The sequence below is a fragment of the Mustela erminea genome, chromosome 17, assembly GCF_009829155.1.
Source record: "Mustela erminea isolate mMusErm1 chromosome 17, mMusErm1.Pri, whole genome shotgun sequence".
Taxonomy (NCBI): Eukaryota; Metazoa; Chordata; class Mammalia; order Carnivora; family Mustelidae; genus Mustela; species Mustela erminea.
Genome location: NC_045630.1, coordinates 23,662,571 through 23,682,009, shown reverse-complemented (window position 1 = coordinate 23,682,009; position 19,439 = coordinate 23,662,571). Strand labels below are relative to the sequence as shown.

The 19,439-nt window shown below is 50.7% G+C and overlaps 1 protein-coding gene across 1 annotated transcript; it reads left to right on the top strand.

Moving 5' to 3' along the window:
• Positions 1-337: 337 nt before the first annotated feature.
• Positions 338-18,910, top strand: TOR3A (torsin family 3 member A). The gene is made up of 6 exons (XM_032317078.1): positions 338-1,393; positions 2,543-2,656; positions 3,511-3,776; positions 5,498-5,676; positions 16,794-16,918; positions 17,362-18,910. The coding sequence occupies exons 1-6, from the start codon at positions 1,141-1,143 to the stop codon at positions 17,610-17,612; spliced, it is 1,188 nt and encodes a 395-aa protein (XP_032172969.1). The 5' UTR covers positions 338-1,140; the 3' UTR covers positions 17,613-18,910.
• The last annotated feature ends 529 nt before the right edge of the window (positions 18,911-19,439 follow it).

Sequence of the window (19,439 nt, the reverse complement as noted above, 5' to 3'; positions counted from 1 at the left end):
ATTCACTGATTGAGTTCATGTCTTCAATTTCAGGATAAGCATAAAGGTGTGTTCCTTGTCAAGGGTCCGTGCCAGGTTTCTCGGGCTTGTCTGCACATGGAGCAGGGCTGAGGAAGCTGCCCTGTGGGAGGTTTGGGCTCAGTGTTGCCATCACTCTGAGTGGTGGAGACCTACAGTGTGCCGCAGTGTAACTGTGGTGGTGTCTTAACGGGTGCTCGGGGGATTTCTGCAGCTGTTCTGAGAGAGCAGATGTGGGGAGCTGTTGAGGAAAGAGCACACGGTTTGCTGAGTGATCTGAAAGACGGACACCGTGAGGCCTGGAGAACCCAACCTCAAAGCCACAGAGCCTGTGCTGTTCATGCGTCGAGTCCCACGACCTCTAGACAGCACCTTGTTCCAAGGACAAGAGAGCCCCGCGAGGCAAGTGGCTTCCGTCACTCGGGTGATTCTGAAAAATGCATTAAGGTCTTCTGAAATCCGACAAGCAGGTGGCAGGCTCATGCTGTGGAGACCGGGTCCCGGAGGAAAGGCGCCCTCAAGTCCTGCCAGTGCCATCTGAGGAGCGGCTCGAGGTCACAAGCACTTGAAAATTGCCAGCGTAGCCAAGAGAGCGGACACAGTGTCGCCGAACTTCCCTCAGTGGAGTGCCCCTGACGGGGGTTTCCAGAAGCCGAGCATCTCCAGCCTGGCGCCCTCAGGCCTCCGTTCTCCGCGGGCGGACTCCCAGCTGTGGAGACCTGCTGCTGCCTGCAGCGGTTTCACTTCCCGGGGCGGAGGAGCTCCCCGCCTCCCCAGGGCCTCTCTCCACCCCGCCGCCCCGGCTCCGGCTCCCGGCGACACGCTGCGAGCTGGCCCGGGGCTCATCCGCCGCCAGGGCAAGGCCTAGACGGGGGCCCTTACCGGGCCGGCCTCCACCGGGCCCCGGGACTGCCGAGGGGACTCTCCGGGTGGCCGCCCCTCCTCAGGCTCCCCAGAGAAACGCCCAGCCGGAAGCAAGCCCCGGCGGTGGGCGGTGCCTGCGGGCGGCCCCGCGGTGCGCTCGGGCCGCGGGCCTGGACCTGGGTTCCCGCGGCGGCGCCCATTCCCCCGGCCGCACCCGCCCGCCGCCCCGGCACCACCGAGAGCGGCGGCCGGAGAGCCATGCCTTGCCTGCGCCTCCGCCTGCCGCTGCTGCCGCCGCTGCTGCTGCTGCTGCTGCTCCTACCGCTCCCGGGCGCGCCGGAACCAGGCGACGATGCGAGCCAGCCGGACGGGGCCCAGGAGCCCCTCCGCGGCCTGCGCGAGCGGCTGAGGGCGGCCGCGGCGCTCTCCCGACGGTACTGGGCGCTCCTGCGCTGCCGCGTGTGGCCCGAGGACTGTGAGCGCGCCGAGGAGGCTGGCGCGGGGCTCCTGGGTAAGAGCGGCCGCCCGGGGTCCTTCGGCCGCGGCTCGGGGACTGGGGATTTGAGGGCGGCGGGGGGACGTGCGCCGGCCCGGGAAGCGGGGCACCAATGTCCCGGCCGTCGGGCCGCGGCCGTCAGGTAGGCTGCCTGGCTACCCGCTCTTCCGCCCCGCCTGGCCTCGGCCCGGGCTGCGGGCAGGGGCGCCTCTGGGGACCGGGCCGCATCCTCGGCCTGTATCCATAAGAAGGTCATCTCCTTCCCCCGGATACACCCGGACGGGCCCCGGGGCTGCCGAGGGGACTGGTTGGGTGGCTGCCCTGCCCTCGGCGCCAGTCCTTGACCCCTCCAGACAGCTCACACTTCCTTGTGTCTCCCAGTCCACCATCGAGCTGCTCTTCCCCGCCGCCTTCTGGAATTTCAGCAGAGTCCCGGGCTGCACACGACCCCAGTACCTTCTCTCTTCTGCTGCTGAGAGCCCCGCGCCTGCGTTCTGGTTCCCGCTAGTCAGTGACAAATTCTGCGCCGGGGTTATCTGTCACATTACTGTTATGGACCAGATGCTCTCTGAGGCTTCTTGCAGTCTGGGTCGAAAATTCCAGGTCCCTAATGCTCTTCTAATGATAGTCCTACAATGGTACTGTGAACATTTTTCATTGAAATCAAAAGATTTCGAAGTCCCAGTGGTTGGGTTTTGTTTCGTTGTGGTTTTGCTAGTGCTGGGTATGTTCAAATTGACATTTGACAAAAGAATTGAGAGACCCTTGGGGTTGGCTGTAATCACATCGCTTTGGAATTCACAGCAAGTAGGCAGAATGAGCATCACCAGCTGCTGTTGGTCTCCCTGCTAGACTGGCACGAACTCCTTGTGGGCAGCTCTGGCTTTCTTACATTTCTGGCAAAGGCATTCTGTGTTGAACAAATCAAACCTTTGCCAGAGCTGTATTCATAACAAGGACATCGACTTCCTCCAAGCTGGGGGTGCCCCCTCCAGCTCATTCCCTGGCCAGGCACAAGCCAGGCCCATGGAAGAGCAGTGAGGAGCAGCTCTGGAAGGAGGACCAAGGACAAGAAGAACCTCTCTGCTTGGTTGCAGGGAGACCGTGTCTACCTTCCCCGTGGCCCTGGGCTCTGTCCTTGTCTCACAGCTCCTTCTTTTCCAGGCTGGAGCCTTCCCCTGTTGGGCCAGCAGTACCTGGACATCCTGACCTCGTGGTACTGCAGCTTCCAGGCCTGCTGCAACAGCGGGGACTGCAGGATCTCCAACAACTTCACAGGTAGCACCTTGCATGGCCCTGAGGGGCTGGGGATCTTTGGGGAGGAGAGGCAGTCCAGGGGGAATGGCTAGGGTGAAGGCACCCTTCATCGTCCTGCCCACAGCTGACAGTATAGCCTCCCGTCTCTGCTGGGACTCCCAGAACCCCTCTCCATACCCTGTGATCTCGTGGCTGGAAGGAAGGCAGGCCTCACAGAGGACTTTGAACACACTAGCCACCTTCAATAAGTGTTTGCTGAACTGAATTTATTCACGTGAGGTTGTCTTCATAAAGCACTTAGGGGTTCTCAAAATCTCTGGGTGGGAGCAATTTCTTGGGCATGGGGATGGACTTCCTCCTCCAGACAGGACTCTGCCAACCATTCCTTTTTTTTCTTTCTTTTTTTTTTTTTAAGATTTTTAATTTATGTATTAGAAAGACCTCTCGTGCTTATGCAGGTGCATGCACAAGTGGGGAGAGGGGCAGAGGGAGAAGCAGACTTCCCTTTGAGCAAGGAACCCCTAGGGGGCTTGGTCCCAGGACCCTGAGATCATGACTAGAGCTGAAGGCAGATGCTTAACCGACTGAGCCACCCAGCCGCCCTCTGTCAACCGTTCTGGGGTGTCTTCAGGACCTTCAGGGTGATTCCCTTCTCTCTCTACATTCAATTTTTTTTTTCTCAAACTCTTCAAAAATGGCCCTTGAATCCCTCTGGGCTGCAAGGTCTGTCCAGTGGTTTCTTATTCTGAGGCCAGATAATCCCCACAGCACCCCCTCATAGATGTTCAGAGGGGCTCAGTCTCCCTGCTGTCATTGAGCCTAGGGGAGACCACATCTGTGCGACCTCACCATGGCTGCCTCTTTCCCCCTCCCAGGCCTGGAATCGGACCTAAGTGTGCGACTGCACGGCCAGCATCTGGCTCGGGAGCTGGTCCTGACCACGGTGAAGGGCTACTTAGAGCTGCCCCAGCCAGGCAAGGCCTTGGCCCTGTCGTTCCACGGCTGGTCCGGCACAGGCAAGAACTTTGTGGCGCGGCTGCTGGCAGAGAACCTGTACCGGGATGGGCTGAGGAGCAACTGCGTCAAGACATTCATCGCCACCCTACACTTTCCTCACCCGAAGTACATGGACGTGTACGAGGTGAGGCCGGGCAGGACTGGGGGCCTGGGCCGGTGGGACGGGAACGAGGCTCTGACAACCTGAGCAGCAGCTTCTGGGATGGGATGGAAGGCCTGAAATCAGCCCTTCCCTGCAAGGAGGTGGCCTCAAAGAAGCCTGGCTATGGGGGTTGGTGGCCCTGGTGACACCATTCCACAAAGATCAGGCCCTGAGCATGTGGAGGAAAGACTGATACTCAAACACCGTGCATCTTGAGCTCTGTCTCCTTATCACCTGCACACCGAGCTTAAACAGAGGATCCAGTGTTGGTTGTCTGTTCTTGAAGTAGTGGGAATTTTGCAGGAAATGTGGAACAGAGAAAAGCAAAAACTTGATCAGAATCTCCACACACAGACACAAGCACAGTTCACATTTTGTTGTGCTTCCTTCGAGTTTTATGTCATTGTGATTAACATTGGACAGAAAGTTGCAGATCCTGCTTTTTTGGGAGGATGGGGTACAGGGAGGGAGAGGGAGAATCTGAAGTCGGCTCCACGCCCAGCATGGAGCCCATCACAGGGCTCGATCTCACAACCCTGAGATCATGACCTGAGCTGAAATGGAGAGTCATATGCTTCACAGACTGAGCCACCCAGGTGCCCATATCCTGCCCACCCCCCTTTTTAAGGAGGCATATCATAAAAGATTTTCCATATCTTCCCAAATCGCCAACAAGTAGTGGGACAAAAATTGTCCTTGCCGCTCTGCTCTTGTGGGTTTCTTCCATTTAGACATGTAGTATTTCAGATAAGCCAGATGATGAACAAAATGTCATGTCATTGCTGCATGACATCTGTCTTTGGCTTTCAGTTCTGCTCTTTGCAGTGTGTTAACCTGGGAAGATTACGTAAGTTTCCGAGGATAGAGATGGTTGAGTCAGCTGCCGCTTCAGTGCAGTGTTGGAGGGCAGAGGTGAAGTGTCCTAAGGTCTGGTGACTGGTGGCTGGTCTACCAGGGCTTCGCAGAAAGAACAAACCGGCTTTGTGGCAGAACTGCTGTGACTCTCCACTTACACACACACACACACACACACACACACACACACACATTAGGGAGATGGGTCTGAGGTCAGAATCTGGGAAGGCCAGAGGTGGATGGAGGGGCCTCTGCTGACAGACCCACCTGTTGTGGACACTGGCCCTATTCTCCTGGTGAAGACTGCAGAGGGCTTTCGACTCTCTGGCTAGGGGTGGGGTACCCCAAGGGCCAGTTGGCTGAGTCCCAGACAGGTCCCACCCAGGTTTCTCCCCTGAGGTCTCAGTCTAGCCTGGGTACTAGTGAGCACCTGCTCCCGGGAGTTCAAGAAGGGGGACTTGGCCACCTCTGGGCACGTGAACCTGCTGTGCCTGTCTCCCCAATATTAGAGCCTGACTCCTACCCCAAGTGAGGCTGATTCCTTCTGGGATGGGACCTCACCATGGACCACATGAGGCAGGTTGCAGGCTGGGGCCTGTTTCCAAGGCCTGGCCAGCCCTCCTCCTCTCCACAGAGCTCAGGGTGCATGAGAATCTCCTGGGAAGTTCATCAGAGGTGTGGGCGCTAGCCCCACCCCCAGAAGTGTGGATTGGCAGCTGGTGGGAGCCCTTGATGCATTGCAGATGCCAAAGCATGGCCTTAGGGCTCTCCAGCTGTCCCCCATGGGAGGATGAGTTTGGGCCTCCCCCTGCTCCCCAGCTCCCGGCAGCTCCCTGTATTCCGTGCAGGAGAAGCTAACAAGTGAGATCAAGGAAACACAGGAGCGCTGCCACCAGACCCTGTTCATCTTTGATGAGGCTGAAAAGCTACATCCGGGACTGCTAGAGGCCCTTGGGCCACACCTGGCACACCAGACCCCCAAGAACCACAGGGTCGGGTCCCCGAAAACCATCTTTCTTTTTCTCAGGTAAGGTCTGAGGAACAGTAGTCAGGAGGGCTGGAGGAGGGGAGGGAGGACTTGGCCCAGGTGCCTCTTGGGCCAAGCTTGGGAGGCAGCTGATGGGGGGAGGGGAGGCTTCCGTGCTCCCCTGGGCTGCAGACCCTTCTCCACAAGGGAAACCAACACACACTCCAGCAGAGGAAACAGAAGCCTCGCTGCTTGGATGGTAGCAATGGTGGGGGGCCATAGTCTCCCGGGTCCTGCCCTGATTCCACCACTGAGGCACCTGGGAAGACTCTGCCTCCCACCCCGCCCCCACCACCACCGGCACAGGTGATGAGGAAGAGCAGCTGTCCCTCGTCTCTCCTCCCCACCCCTGTCCCCCATGGCTATCTTAGGGTTGTGAGGCTCTCCTCGGACTCCCTAGAATACCTAGCCTCCTCAGGGAGAGACAGCTCACACGCCAGGCCTCCCCTCCTAGAAGGGCATTTTGGGGATTTGGGGTCTTTTTTATTGACCTATAATTGACAGCATAATGTCAGGTGTGCAACATAATTCACTAGTTGTATATACGTGTATTGCCAATGATTGTAGTAAGTCTGGTTAACACCGTCATCATACATAAGTACACAGCTTTTGTCCTGTGATGAGTGCTGTGATCTGCTCCCTCGGCAGCTTTCAGGTCTTCCATGCGGTGTGACCCACAGTAGCCACGCTGTGCTCTGAGCCCCCAGCCTTACTCGTTCCTCACCGCCACTGCCTCTGGCAACCAGCCGTCTGTTCTCGGTTTCTGGGAGCTTGGTTCGCTGCTATTCTTGCCGCCAAGAGTCCACATATGAGTGGGATCGTACAGAATTTGTCTTTCACTGACTTACTTCATCTCACATGCTGCTGTCAGGGTTGTTGTTGCAAATGGCAAGATTTCATCAAGTTTTATGGAATTTTATAAATAATACTTTGTGTGTGTGTGTGTGTGTGTGTGTAGCACATTTTCGTCATCCATCAGTGGGCACTGAGGTTGTTCCTGTATTTTGGCTAATGTAAACAGTGCTGTAAAGAACATGGAGACATGTATATTATCTTCTTGAGTATTTTCATTATCTTTGGATAAATCCCCAGAAGTGGAACTGCTAGATCATAGATAGGGTGATTTTACCTTTTGCTGTCTGAGGAACCTCCATGGTATTTCCCACAGTGGCTGCACCAAGTCACGTTCCCACCCCAGGGCACAAGGGTTCCCTTTCCTCCACATCCTCAGTAACATTTGGTATTTCCAGTCTTTTGGTTGTAGCCGTTCTCACTCATGTGAGGTGCTATCTTATTGTGGTTTTGATTTGCATTTTCCTGATGACACTGCTGTTCAGTGCTTTTTTTTTTTTTTTTAAAGATTTTATTTATTTATTTGACAGAGAGAGATCACAAGTAGGCAGAGAGGCAGGCAGAGAGAGAGGAAGGGAAGCAGGCTCCCCACTGAGCAGAGAGCCCAATGTGGGACTCGATCCCAGGACCCTGAGATCAGGACCTGAGCCAAAGGCAGCGGCTTAACCCACTGAGCCACCCAGGCACCCCTGTTCAGTGCTTTTTCATCTACCTGTTGGCCATCTGTATGCCTCCTTTGGAAAAACGTCTAATCGGATCCTCTACCCATTTCTAATAGATTATTTTTTGTTACTGAGTTGTATGAGCTCTTTATATTTTTTGGATATTAACCCTTATCAGATACATGATTTGCAAATATTTTCTCCCATTCAGTAGGTTGCCTTTTCATTTTGTTGGTTTCCTTTGCTATGCAGAACTTTTTAGGATGTAGTCCCACTTGCTTATTTTTGCTTTTGGTGTCACATCCAAGCAATCATTGCCAAGACTGATGCCTGTTTTCTTCTAAGACTTTTACGGTTTCAGGTCTCACATTTAAGACTAATCCATTTGTAGTTAATTTTTGTGTACGGTGGAGGTAGTGGTCCAGTTTGATTATTTGGAATGTGGCTGTTCAGTTTTCCCAACACCATTTATTGTAGAGACTGTCCTTTCCCCATTGTCTAGTCTTGGCTCCTATGCCATAAACTAATTGATCATATGTGCATGGGTTTATTTCTGGGCTATTTTGTTCCAAGACACAAAAGATATATGTGTCTTTTTACGCCAGTACCGTACTGTGTTGATTATTGTGGTTTTGTAATATAGTTTGGAATATAACTCTCATACTGTGAGTCCCTTCTTAAAAGGGCATTAAGTTTTCAAACCAACACATTTGTTGAAAAAAATTTTTTTTCCTCACTATAGAACATACCCTCCCCAGTGGCCATCAAGCCACCTATCCCTCGTCCCTCCACCTCCCAGCAGCCCTCAGTTTGTTTCCTGAGATTAAGAGTCTCTCATGGTTTGTCTCCCTGTCTGGTTTCGTCTTGTTTCATTTTTCCCTCCCTTCTTCCCCTATGATCCTCTGTCTTGTTTCTCAAATTCCTCATATCAGTGAGATCATATAATTGTCCTTTTCTGACTGACTTATTTCGCTTAGCATAATACCCTCAAGTTCCATCCATGTCATTGCAAATGGCAAGATTTCAGTTTTTTGATGGCTGCACAGTATTCCTCTGTGTGCGTGTGTGTGTGTACATACCACATCTTCTTTATCCATTCATCTGTCAATGGACATCTGGGCTCTTTCCATAGTTTGGCAATTGTGGACATTGCTGCCAAAAACACTGGGGTGCAGGTTCCCCTTTGGATCATTACATTTGTATCTCTAGGGTAAATGCCCAATACTGCAATTGCTGGGTCGTAGCTCTATTTTCAACTTTTTGAGGAACCCCCATACTGTTTTCCAGAGTGGCTGCCCGACTTGCATTCCCACCAACAGTGTAGGAGAGTTCCCCTTTCTCCACATCCTCACCAGCATCTCTCATTCCTTGACTTGTTCATTTTAGCCATTCTGACTGGTGTGAAGTGGTATCTCATTGTGGTTTTGATTTGTATTTCCCTGATGCTGAGTGATGTGGCGCACTTTTCTGTGGGTCTGTTAGCCATTTGGATGTCTTCTTTGCAGAAATGTCTGTTCATATCTTCTACCCATTTCTTTTTTTTTTTTTTTAAGATTTTATTTATTTGACACACAGAGATCATAAGTAGACAGAGAGGCAGGCAGAGAGAGGGAAGGAAGCAGGCTTCCCACTGAGCAGAAAGCCCAATGTGGGCTCCGTCCCAGGGTCCTGAGACCATGACCTGAGCTGAAGGCAGAGGCTTAACCCAGTGAGCCACCCGGGGGCCCCTACCCATTTCTTGATTGTATTATTTGTTCTTTAGGTGTTGAGTTTGATAAGTTCTTTATAGATTTTGGATACTAGCCTTTTATCTGACATGTCATTTGCAAATATCTTCTCCCATTCTGTTGGTTGTCTTTTGGTTTAGTTGACTGTTTCCTTTGCTGAACAAAAACTTTTGATCTTGATGAAGTCCCAGTAGTTCATTTTTGCCCTTGTTTCCCTTGCCTTAGCGCTATTTCGAGGAAGAAGTTGGTGCAGCTGAGGTCAGAGAGGTTGCTGCCTGTGTTCTCCTCAAGGATTTTGATTTTGATGGATTCTGATTTTGATGGATTTTGATTTTGATGGATTCCTGTCTCAAATTGAGGTCTTTCATCCATTTTGAGTCTGTTTTTGTGTGTGATGTAAGGAAATGATCCAGTTTCATTCTTCTGCATGTGTCTGTCCATTCTTCACAACACAATTTGTTGAAGAGACTCTCTTTTTTCCATTGGACATTCTTTCCTGCTTTATCGAAGATTAGTTGACCATAGAGTTGAGGGTCCATTTCTGAGCTCTCTGTTCTGTTCCATTGATCTGTGTGTCTGTTTTTTGCCAGTATCATACTGTCTTGATGATGACAGCTTTGTTATTGAAGTCTGGAATTGTGATGCCACCAACTTTGGTTTTCTTTTTCAACATTCCTCTGGCTATCCGGGATCTTTTCTGGTTCCATATTAATTTTAGGATAACTTATTCCATTTCTTTGAAAAAAAATTGGTGGTATTTTGATAGGGATTGCATTAAATGTGTAGATTACTTCAGGTAGCATACACTTTTGCACAGTATTTCTTATTCTAATCCATGAGCATGGAATGTTTTTCCATTTCTTTGTGTCTTCCTCAATTTCTTTCATGAGTATTTAAGTTTTCTGAGTACAGATTCTTTGCCTTTTTGGTTAAATTTATTCCTAGGTAGCTTATGGCTTTGGATGCGACTGTAAATGGGATCGGCTGTTTCATTTCTCTACTGTCTTGTTGGTGTATAGAAATGCAACTGATTTCTGTGCATTGGTTTTATATCCTGACACTTAATTCCTGTAGGAGTTCTAGCAGTTTTAGAGTGTAGTCTTTTGGGTTTTCCACATAAAGTATCGTATCATCTGCGAAGAGTGAGAGTTAGACTTCATTGCCAATTCAGATGCCTTTTCTTTTTGTTGTCTGATTGCTGAGGCTAGGACTTCTAGTACTATGTGGAATAGCAGTGGTACCAGTGGACAGCCCTGCCGTGTTCCTGACCACAGGGGGAAAGCTCTCAGTTTTTCCCCGAGAATGATATTCACTGTGGCTTTTTCATAGATGGCTTTTATGATACTGGGATATGTACCCTCTCTCCCTACACTGTGAAGAGTTTTGATCAAGAAAGGATGCTGTACTTTGTCAAATGCTTTTTCAGCATCTATTGAGAGTATCATATGGTTCTTGTTCTTTCTTTTATTAATGTATTGTATCACACTGATTGATTGTGGATGTCAAACCAACCTTGCAGTTCAGGAATAAATCCCATTTGGTCATGGTGAGTAATCCTTTTAATGTACTGTTGGATCCTCTCGGCTAGTATTTGGTGAGAATTTTTGCATCCATGTTCATCAGGGTTATTGATCTGTAATTCCCCTTTTTGATGAGGTCTTTGTCTGGCTTTGGGATCAAAGTCATGCTGGCCTCATAAAATGAGTTTGGAAGTTTTCCTTCCATTTCTATTTTTTGTAACAGTTTCAGGAGAATAGGTATGAATTCTTCTTTAAATGTTTGGTAGAATTCCCCTCGGAAGCCTTCTGGCCCAAGGCTTTTGTTGGGAGATTTTTGATTACTGCTTCAATTTCCTTGCTCATTATGGGTCTGTTCAGGTTTTCTATTTCTTCCTGGTTCAGTTTTGATAGTTTATACATCTCTAGGAATGCATCCATTTCTTCCTGGTTGTCAAATTTGCTGGTGTATAGTTGCTTATAATATGTTCTTATAATTACTTGTATTTCTTTGTGTTGGTTGTGATATCTCCTCTTTCATTGTGATATCTCCTCTTTCATTCATGATTTTATGAATTTGGGTCCTTTCTCTTTTCTTTTTGATAAGTCTGGCCAGGGGTTATCAATCTTATTAATTCTTTCAAAGAACCAGCTCCTAGTTTTATTGATCTGTTCTACTATCTTTTCGTTTCCATTTCATTGACTTCTGCTCTGATCTTTATTATATCTCTTCTTTGGTTGGGTTGAGGCTTTATTTGCTGTTCTTTCTACAGCTTCCTTAGGTGTAGAGTTAGCTTGTATATTTGTTTCTTGAGAAAGGCTTGTATTGCTATATACTTTCCTCTTAGGACTGCTTTTGCTGCATCCCAAAGATTTCGAACAGCTGTGTTTTCATTTTCATTTGTTTCCATGAATTTTTTTAAATTCTTCTTTAATTTCCTGGTTGACCCATCCATAGCAGATTCTTGCTGCGCTGCTCCTCCTGGAGGAGGAAGGTGAGTCTCCCTAGATCTGCTGCTACTTGTTGACTGTGCCTCGGATCATGGTTGATGGTAACCCTGAGCTGAGACCTCACTCCTAGGCTCCGTCTTGGCAGCCAGCTTCTCTGCTCTTATACCTGGGAGCTCTGTCACACTTGGACACCCCTGGTGTTTTAATGACCCCACAGGTCCTGAGACCACACTGTCCCTAAGAGGGCTCCACTCCCCACTTAGCCTCTGGAGCAACATCCTTCAGTGGAGCCAACTTCTAAAAGTTCCGATTTTGTGCTCTGCTGCTCTGCTGCTTGCTGGGAGCTGGCCCCTCCCCACCGTGGTCTACCTTCCCATGTATCACCTCGGATTCACTTCTCGATATGTCCTACCTTCCAGAAAGTGTTCGCTTTTCTCTTCCTAGAATTGCTGCTCTTCTTCTCTTCCATCTCCTGTTGAGTTTGTAGGTGTTCAGAATGGCTTGCAACTATCTAGCTGGATTCCTGGGACCTGAAGAAATTTAGGTCTCCTACTCCTCCACCATCATATTTATTTAAAATTAAGTACAGGGGCACCTGGGTGGCTCAGTGGGTTAAAGCCTCTGCCTTTGGCTCAGGTCTTGATCCCAGGGTGCAGGGATTGAGCCCCACATCGGGCTCTCTGCTTGGTATGGAGCCTGCTTCCCCCTCTCTCTCTGCCTGCCTCTCTGCCTACTTGTGATCTCTGCCTGTCAAATAAATAAATAAAAATCTTTAAAAAAATCCTTTAAAAAAATTAAATTAAATTAAAATAAAAATAAAATTAAGTACAAACTATCCTTGAAAATTCCCAAGGTAGACCCAGTTGGAGGATGGTATCCCACTAAGTCCAAAATGGCCTGTTCTTTCTCCAGCCTTGGAAGGTCGGTTTCTTTTCTGATCACGAGAGGAAGTCACTGGCTCTAAGCTTAGGGTATGATGTGTTGAATGAAAAGCTCATGCTTTCACCTGTGCTGAGATGTACCCTGATCATGCAGGACTCATCCCTTAGCCATTATATGTTACCTGTTTTGTTTGCCTATATGCTCTGGAAGTGGTTTTGTAAAGAATGACTTGAGAAATCAGCTTGTCCAATCCTATCTTTGTGGCGGCTCCAACTGGGATAGTCCTGACCAACGTCTGTTAGAGGTCAAGTTTGGGTTCCTGTTGGCTCAGCCTGAAATGCTTCACAAGCAAGTTCTTGCACTCAGAGTGGAAAGGTTACCCATTGCTCCCTCCCCCTCAACCTACTTCTCACCTTCCACAGGCCCATACGCCAGCTAGGGGCTTTCATTCAGTTTTGTATGCACCTTGTGAAGGTAGAGAGATAGGGAATCTGGATTTCCATCCAGCTGGAACGTGTCAAGGTGCCAGGTGTGGAGGCAGAGCTTGTGTCATTGTGGACCCACAAGACGAAACCAGCTGGAACTTGGCCTGTTGGGATTTCAGTGTGGTGATGGCAAGCCCTTCCTGTTCTATGATTAAGGCTTATGGGACTCAACTGTGCACTGTGGAGGGGTGCAATGCTGGGGGGCGGTGCTCCCAAGGGGATTTTTTTATTTTTTTATTTTTTTAAATATTTGAGAGAGACTAAGCAAGAGCACGAGCATGCTGAGGGACAAAGGGAGAAGCAGACTTCCTACTGAGGAGGTTGCCCAACACCAGCTCCGGGACCGTGACCTGAGCCAAAGGCAGACGTTTAACTGACTGAGCCCCCCAGGAACCCCCTCTCCCCAAAGGTGATTTATAAAAGAAAAGCAGAGAGAGAATCTGACCTTTCCCTGACTTGAGCTGTGATGCCAAGGTGCTGCCCTTCCTGGCAGTTCTCAGGTTGGAAAACCCTCACTCTTGCCAGGACCAGCATTTCCTAATGCGACCCAGGTGAACTTGGGCTCTCAGGGCAAACATTTGCCTTTGTACTATTTTGGTCATTAGCCTGCGGGCAGTGCCCTAGTCCCCTCTAGCCCTGCCCTCTCCCTCAGTGACCGGCCTCTGTGCACTGTCCGAAGCCAGGCAGTCACCAGGGAACAGCCATGAGGCTGGGGTGGTGGCTGGGCTTGGGGAGAGAGCTGCTGGGGGAAAAGCCGCCCTGTGGGGCCCACACTTGCTAGGGATGGAGAGGCCGTGCCAGCCCTCCAGGAGGAACCCCCTGGGAAGGACGCACACCTGTGACAGGGCCCACGAGGACATGGTGTCCAGTTCTGGTGTCTTCAGGGCAGGCCTGGACCCAGCCTAGGAGAGTCAGTGGAGTTTGACAGGCCTGGGACCCGACCCAGAGTCCTCAGGCCGGCCAGGCTGACTGTGCTGCTCCACACCAGCCTCACCCCTGCCCCCATGTGTCCAGAAAGCAGCACTTTTAAACCCTGAAGGTTTCCAGGTACACACCTTCCTCAGTTTGCAGTGGGATTGTGGCCCAGTGAGCTCATTGTAAGTTGAAAATGTATTTAACACACCTAAGCTACCAGACATTATGCTGTGCCTAGCCTGCTGTAAATGCGCTCTCAACATACACATTAGCCTGCAGGTGGGCAAAATCCTCCAACACAAACAAAGCCTGTCTTCTGACCAAGTGTCGTCTCATGTAATTGGCTGAAAGCCACATGGACGGAAACAGCGTGGTTGCGCAGATGTCACTGGCCAGCCCCTGTGAGTGCACGGCTGCCGCCTGGCATCACAAACCAGGTTCGTACCGTGTGTGTCGCTAGCCCAGAAGATCGAAATTCAGAGTGAGATTTCTTCTGAATGCTTACTGCTTTTGCACCCTTATCAAGTAGAACATTCCTAAGTTGGGGACTGTCTGTATCCTAGGGATGGGTTGGGAAGACCATATTTGAGTCTCTGGATTTGATGCCTGCGGTGGCCTCATCCATGTGCTGAGTTCTTTTGTGTTTGAAAGGAAAGCGGGGCTGATTCAAACGGTTGATGAGAACAAGTCACATTTGGTGAAGGCCAGCAGTGTAATCCCGAGAGAACTCCTAACCGTGTTGCTTGCTTGCAGTGAGGTGCGAGGGGCGTCGCAGTCTCCCCTGTGCCGGCGTTAGTCAGAGCAGGGGAGTCCTGGGCACCAGGCTTGAGGGCCTCCACTAACACAGAGGACTTTCACCTGTCCCTGCCATTCTAGAAGATGTTCCTGGAACAGGGTTGTGGAACTCTGGAGATCAGAGCTCTGTCCTCAGTGAATCAGTACAGTGAAAGGGTGATTGATGTCTCTTCGGGCTGTTGTCAGGGAAAGAAGAGGAAGGACTTTGAACAATTAAAAGAATATGAATATAAATTGTTCATGGAATCAAAGGTCCTGTAGAAGTGTGTATTTGTTGACCAATGAACCTAAGGTGACATAAGGGGGCAATCTGAAATTGGCCAATTTTCTTATTTTACAAATGAGGATACTGAGGCTGAGAGATAGTAACAGAGTGTTTACATCACTTTAAGAAACACTTAGCAGGGCGCCTGGGTGGCTCAGTGGGTTAAGCCGCTGCCTTCGGCTCAGGTCATGATCTCAGGGTCCTGGGATCGAGTCCCACATCGGGCTCTCTGCTCAGCAGGGAGCCTGCTTCCTCCTCTCTCTCTCTCTGCCTGCCTCTCAGTGTACTTGTAATTTCTCTCTGTCAAATAAATAAATAAAATCTTTAAAAAAAAAAAAAAAAAAGAAACACTTAGCAATTAGGGTTGGGGTTTAAGAGTTCTGGAGAGGCCTTTGAAGTCCCCTTCCTTTGAAGTTTTAGAACTAAAGGCTGGGAGGAGGACCTGTTGTCCTGGCCCAGAGCCAGGGGAAGGGCTGGGCTCCAGAGGGGCCTTCAGACCCCTCAGCAGCTGCGGACCTGGGACGATGTGGAGAACAGACGTGCTCCGGGAAGGCCCCAGCTCTTTAACAGAGCAATCCTGGGGCCAGAGGGACAGCCCTGAGGAGCTGAAGACTAGGACAGGTGAAGAGAGAGAGGGCCCAGTTGTCTGTCTGAGATAAAAGCCGTCCATTGCAAAGAAAAAGAAGACATGGGCTGTGGGGCAAAACAAGAAGAGAAATTGAGAGAGATGGAAACGGTGTAGACAAATGTGCAGACGCCACAATTCGTTAAATAATGTTTACTAAGCAGCAAGCATGGTAGTCCCTGTTCCGGGGACTGGATAAGTGCCCCCCCCACTCCTCTCCCTGGCTGCCTGCCCTCCAGGCAACCCGTGTCCACCTCCCCTTGCCCATGGGGAATGTGGGGTGGGGCAACCCCTCGGCAGGGGACAGTTCTTGCCTCCATTGATGGAATCATGGCCGCTTGCAGCGTGTGCAGAGAGGACCTGGCTAGGCCTTCCTAGCTGGTCCCTCCCATTCCCTTCTTCTACATTCACACCACTTGTCAGCAGCTGGGGGACAGCGGGCAGCTCCCGACAGATGCTTGTGTGGTTTTTTTTTTTTTTTAAAGATTTTATTTATTCATTTGACACAGAGAGATCACAAGTGGGCAGAGAGGCAGGCAGAGAGAGAGAGAGGAGGAAGCAGGCTCCCCGCGGAGCAGAGAACCCGATGCGGGACTCGATCCCAGGACCCTGAGATCATGACCTGAGCCGAAGGCAGCGGCTTAACCCACTGAGCCACCCAGGCGCCCTGCTTGTGTGTTTTGATGACTTCCTTTCCCTCACTTCTCATATCTGTCAGTCACAAGGGCCTGGCAGTTGGGCCTCCTAAACTAATTCTTCAGTCTTTCTCTCTATCTCTATACATGGACTGCTGCAGAAAGCTCCCGCCCTGCTTTCTGTAACAATACCCTGCCTCTTCAATCCAACCTCTGTGGCTCTAAAATGACCTTCTTAGGAGGTAAAGCAAATCAGGTAACCCACCACCCTGCACTCCCATGTACATACCCCTTCAGTGGTTCTCTTTAGTCAGTTTATAAGCTGACTTCTGTGTGTGCGGCAGACGGTAGCCTCCACCTGCCTTCGGGGCTCTGCTGCTCCCAGCCCCAAAGCCAACAAGCCCTCTGGTCATCCAGGCTGGGACACACGCTGCCTGGTCTGGAGATCACTGACGGGTCTGTTTGCACTCAGAAGCCTCATCCTCCCTCTTAAGTCATCGCCCTGGGCCTCAGGTGCTCCTCCCTTAGCACCTGCCACTCAGTCTGGAATCACAAGCCTCCTCTTCCCTACAGAGGTCAAGGGAAAGTCCCACATCATCCCATCTCTGTGCGCCTTGCCCGAGTGGCGTGTGTGTGTGTCAAAAGGGAGTGAGGAGTGAGGCAGGAAGACAGTGTCTTCTGTGTGACTCTGGGTTGTGACAAGATCTCCTGGACGAGGAGAAGCCCCTTGACCTCCATTCTTCCAATCACTAATGCACAGCCTCAGTGGTCCGTATAGCTAAATATAAAAAGAATAAAATGTGTTCACAGGCTCTTGTTTCTTTCAGTAACCTTGGAGGCAATACCATCAATGCAGCTGTCCTGAATCTGCTTCAGGCCGGAGGGACCCGGGAAGAAATCAAGCTGGACCAGCTGGCGCCCCAGCTCCAGGCCGAGATTGCAGAGTCCACGGGTAAGTAGCTCCTAGCCTCTGGGGACAGCTTGGCGGTGGGCGGGGGGCCCTCTGGGCTAGGATGTGGGCTCCTGAGTGGGACAAGGCCCAGAGGATATACCTCACAACACCTCACAAGAGACGGTCTAAGAAAGCTAAACTCCTTTTTCTGAGAAGGCTTTGATGGTAGTTGCCCCAGCCCTGGAAACCCAGGCATTGGCTCTTGAGCAAGAGTGTCTGTGAGCTCAGTGGTTCACGCCTCTAGCTACCTCCTGCTTTCTGCTGTGAAACAAAACCATAAACCTGCACGCAATGATTTGGAGTTAGCGGGGCACATTTTCCCTCAAAGGAAACGTGGCTCTGTAGTTCCTGACATGAGCTTTAGGGCTGGGGACGGACACCTTAAAACTCCAGCTGGGGTCAGCACCAGGGTGGGCACCATGTAACTCTGGTCTCCATTTCAGACACTGGCTTTGGCCACAGCTGTCTTGTCAAGGAAAATCTGATTGACTTCTTCATCCCCTTCCTGCCACTGGAGTACCGCCACGTGAGGCTGTGCGCACGAGACGCTTTCCTGAGCCAGGGACTCCCGTACACAGAAGCAGCCCTGGACCAAATTGCCAAGATGATGGTGTATCTCCCCAAGGAGGAACAACTCTTCTCTTCTCAGGGCTGCAAATCTATTTCTCAGAGAATTAACTATTTCCTCCCTTGAGGGCTAGAGGAGGACTTCCTGCAACTGCCTGCCTTTCACCAGTGGGACCCTGGGGTGGGTCACGGCACTGTGTGGGACTCTTAAGGGCAGGAGGGGTAGGCTGGCCTCCATCCATCACTGACACACAAAACGTGTAAAAAGGAAGGCCTTAAATCAGAAACAGAGCCAACACTTTATAATCACTTGGTGCCTTAAAGAGCCACATTCCAAAACGTGGGCCAGGTGGTTGGAGAAAGCCACAGGCCAGATTGAGTCCCAAGGCCTCGCTAGCATCTCCACTCTTGTCTGCAGATGCCTGGACTTGGGCATTGAGGCTGGAGGTCACAGGGTCCTCCCTGACAGGAAAGGGAGAATCAAGTTCTGCTTAGCAGCTGCCAGGCTGCGCCTCAGGTGTGCAGGCTGGGGGCTTAGCTTTCAAGTTGTTCCAAGAGGGAAGCTGAGCAGCTTCTGTCTGTGAGCAGATCAGGAGAAAGCCTCAGGCTAAAGGAAAAGTACACAGAGGAATAATTTTTTATAATATATATGATGTCAGTGGAGGTTAAGACTTGCTCTCTTAGATTTAAAAGAAAAATTTAAGTAAGGCGCTTTGACATGGCTGTGTCACGTGTAAAGATTAAAGTTTGTATTTTTCTAAAACCCTTTCTCTTACTGAGACCTGGTCCTCGTGCTCACTCACCAAAACTCCGAGTGGGTGGCGGGTGCTGGCGGACGGGGTGACCCCAGCTCTGCCAGGTCACTTCCCGTCACCTCATGCAGCAGCCAAGCTATTACTAAAGCCTCTGACTGAAGAGCCTCTCACAGCATCGTGCTCCTGTACGTGGAAACGCCACTCCCGGGCTCCCAGCCGTAAAAAATCTTCATTTTTGAGGTTAGAATGGCCATGTATAAATGCAAACATTGTGTTTCTAGACACCGGGGATGTGTCGTGTCTTTTCCCTGCTCTTCGTTCTTTTGCTTTTCTGGAATCACACACAGGTCTTTCTCTTACTTTTGTCATCACCTCAAGTATCGCCTCTTACTTAAAGCCCTCCCCAACCCTCTTCCGTTTAGCCCTGGAAAAACAAAGCTTCGGGCTCTCTCCCATTGAGCACTTGACTGCACTCGTTTACACACTGTCTCAAGCTCAGGGAGTACCTGCAGCCTGAGCCACATTACCTTCTCAGTGTGCAAACAGGTGATTGAAGGGATTTCTTCTCACTAACCACAGGACAAAAGCTCAGCTTCACTGCACAATAACATGGGCTGGGTATGTGGTTGGGCGGGGGGCAGTGTTAGCCACTGGCTGGGTGTCTCAGTCTAGACTATTTTGGAAAGAAGATGCAGCCCACCTGATCCTGTTACAACCCCAGCTCCACACTCTGTAAATAGGATTTTTTTTAGATTTTTTTGCAAGACAGCATGCAGGAGTCGGGGTGGTAGAGAGGGAGAAGCAGGCTCCTTGTTGAGCAGGGAGGCAGCCCAAGACCTGATCAAGGACAAATCCAGGAGCCTTGGGATCATGACTCGGCTCCACCGACTGCGCCAGCCAGGCACCCCCATGATAGACACTTTACAAGGTAGAACTTTCTATCTTCCAGTCTCAGAGTCACACACCCGCTGCCATCCTTTAGCACTGGCTTATCACAGCTGATGGTGTAAACAGAGGGTGTGACCTGTTTGCACGTGAGGGATGAAGGCAGGCAGCAGGACACAGTGGCCTGGGTGCCGTATTTTTTGTGCCAAATATGGCACAAAAAAGTGCCATATTTCCCTGGTGCTCAGCTGCTTAGTGCGTGAGACCACAGAAGGCCACAGACCGCAGCTGAACCTTGCTTTCTACCTCTGTCC

What these genes read in the sequence shown, in the direction of transcription:
- TOR3A (XM_032317078.1), top strand. Translation starts at nt 1,141, where the DNA reads ATGCCTTGCCTGCGCCTCCGCCTGCCGCTGCTGCCGCCGCTGCTGCTG. An exon ending in GATCTCCAACAACTTCACAG is followed by an intron (nt 2,657 to 3,510) that starts GTAGCACCTTGC and finishes TCCCCCTCCCAG; the next exon opens with GCCTGGAATCGGACCTAAGT. An exon ending in ACCATCTTTCTTTTTCTCAG is followed by an intron (nt 5,677 to 16,793) that starts GTAAGGTCTGAG and finishes TGTTTCTTTCAG; the next exon opens with TAACCTTGGAGGCAATACCA.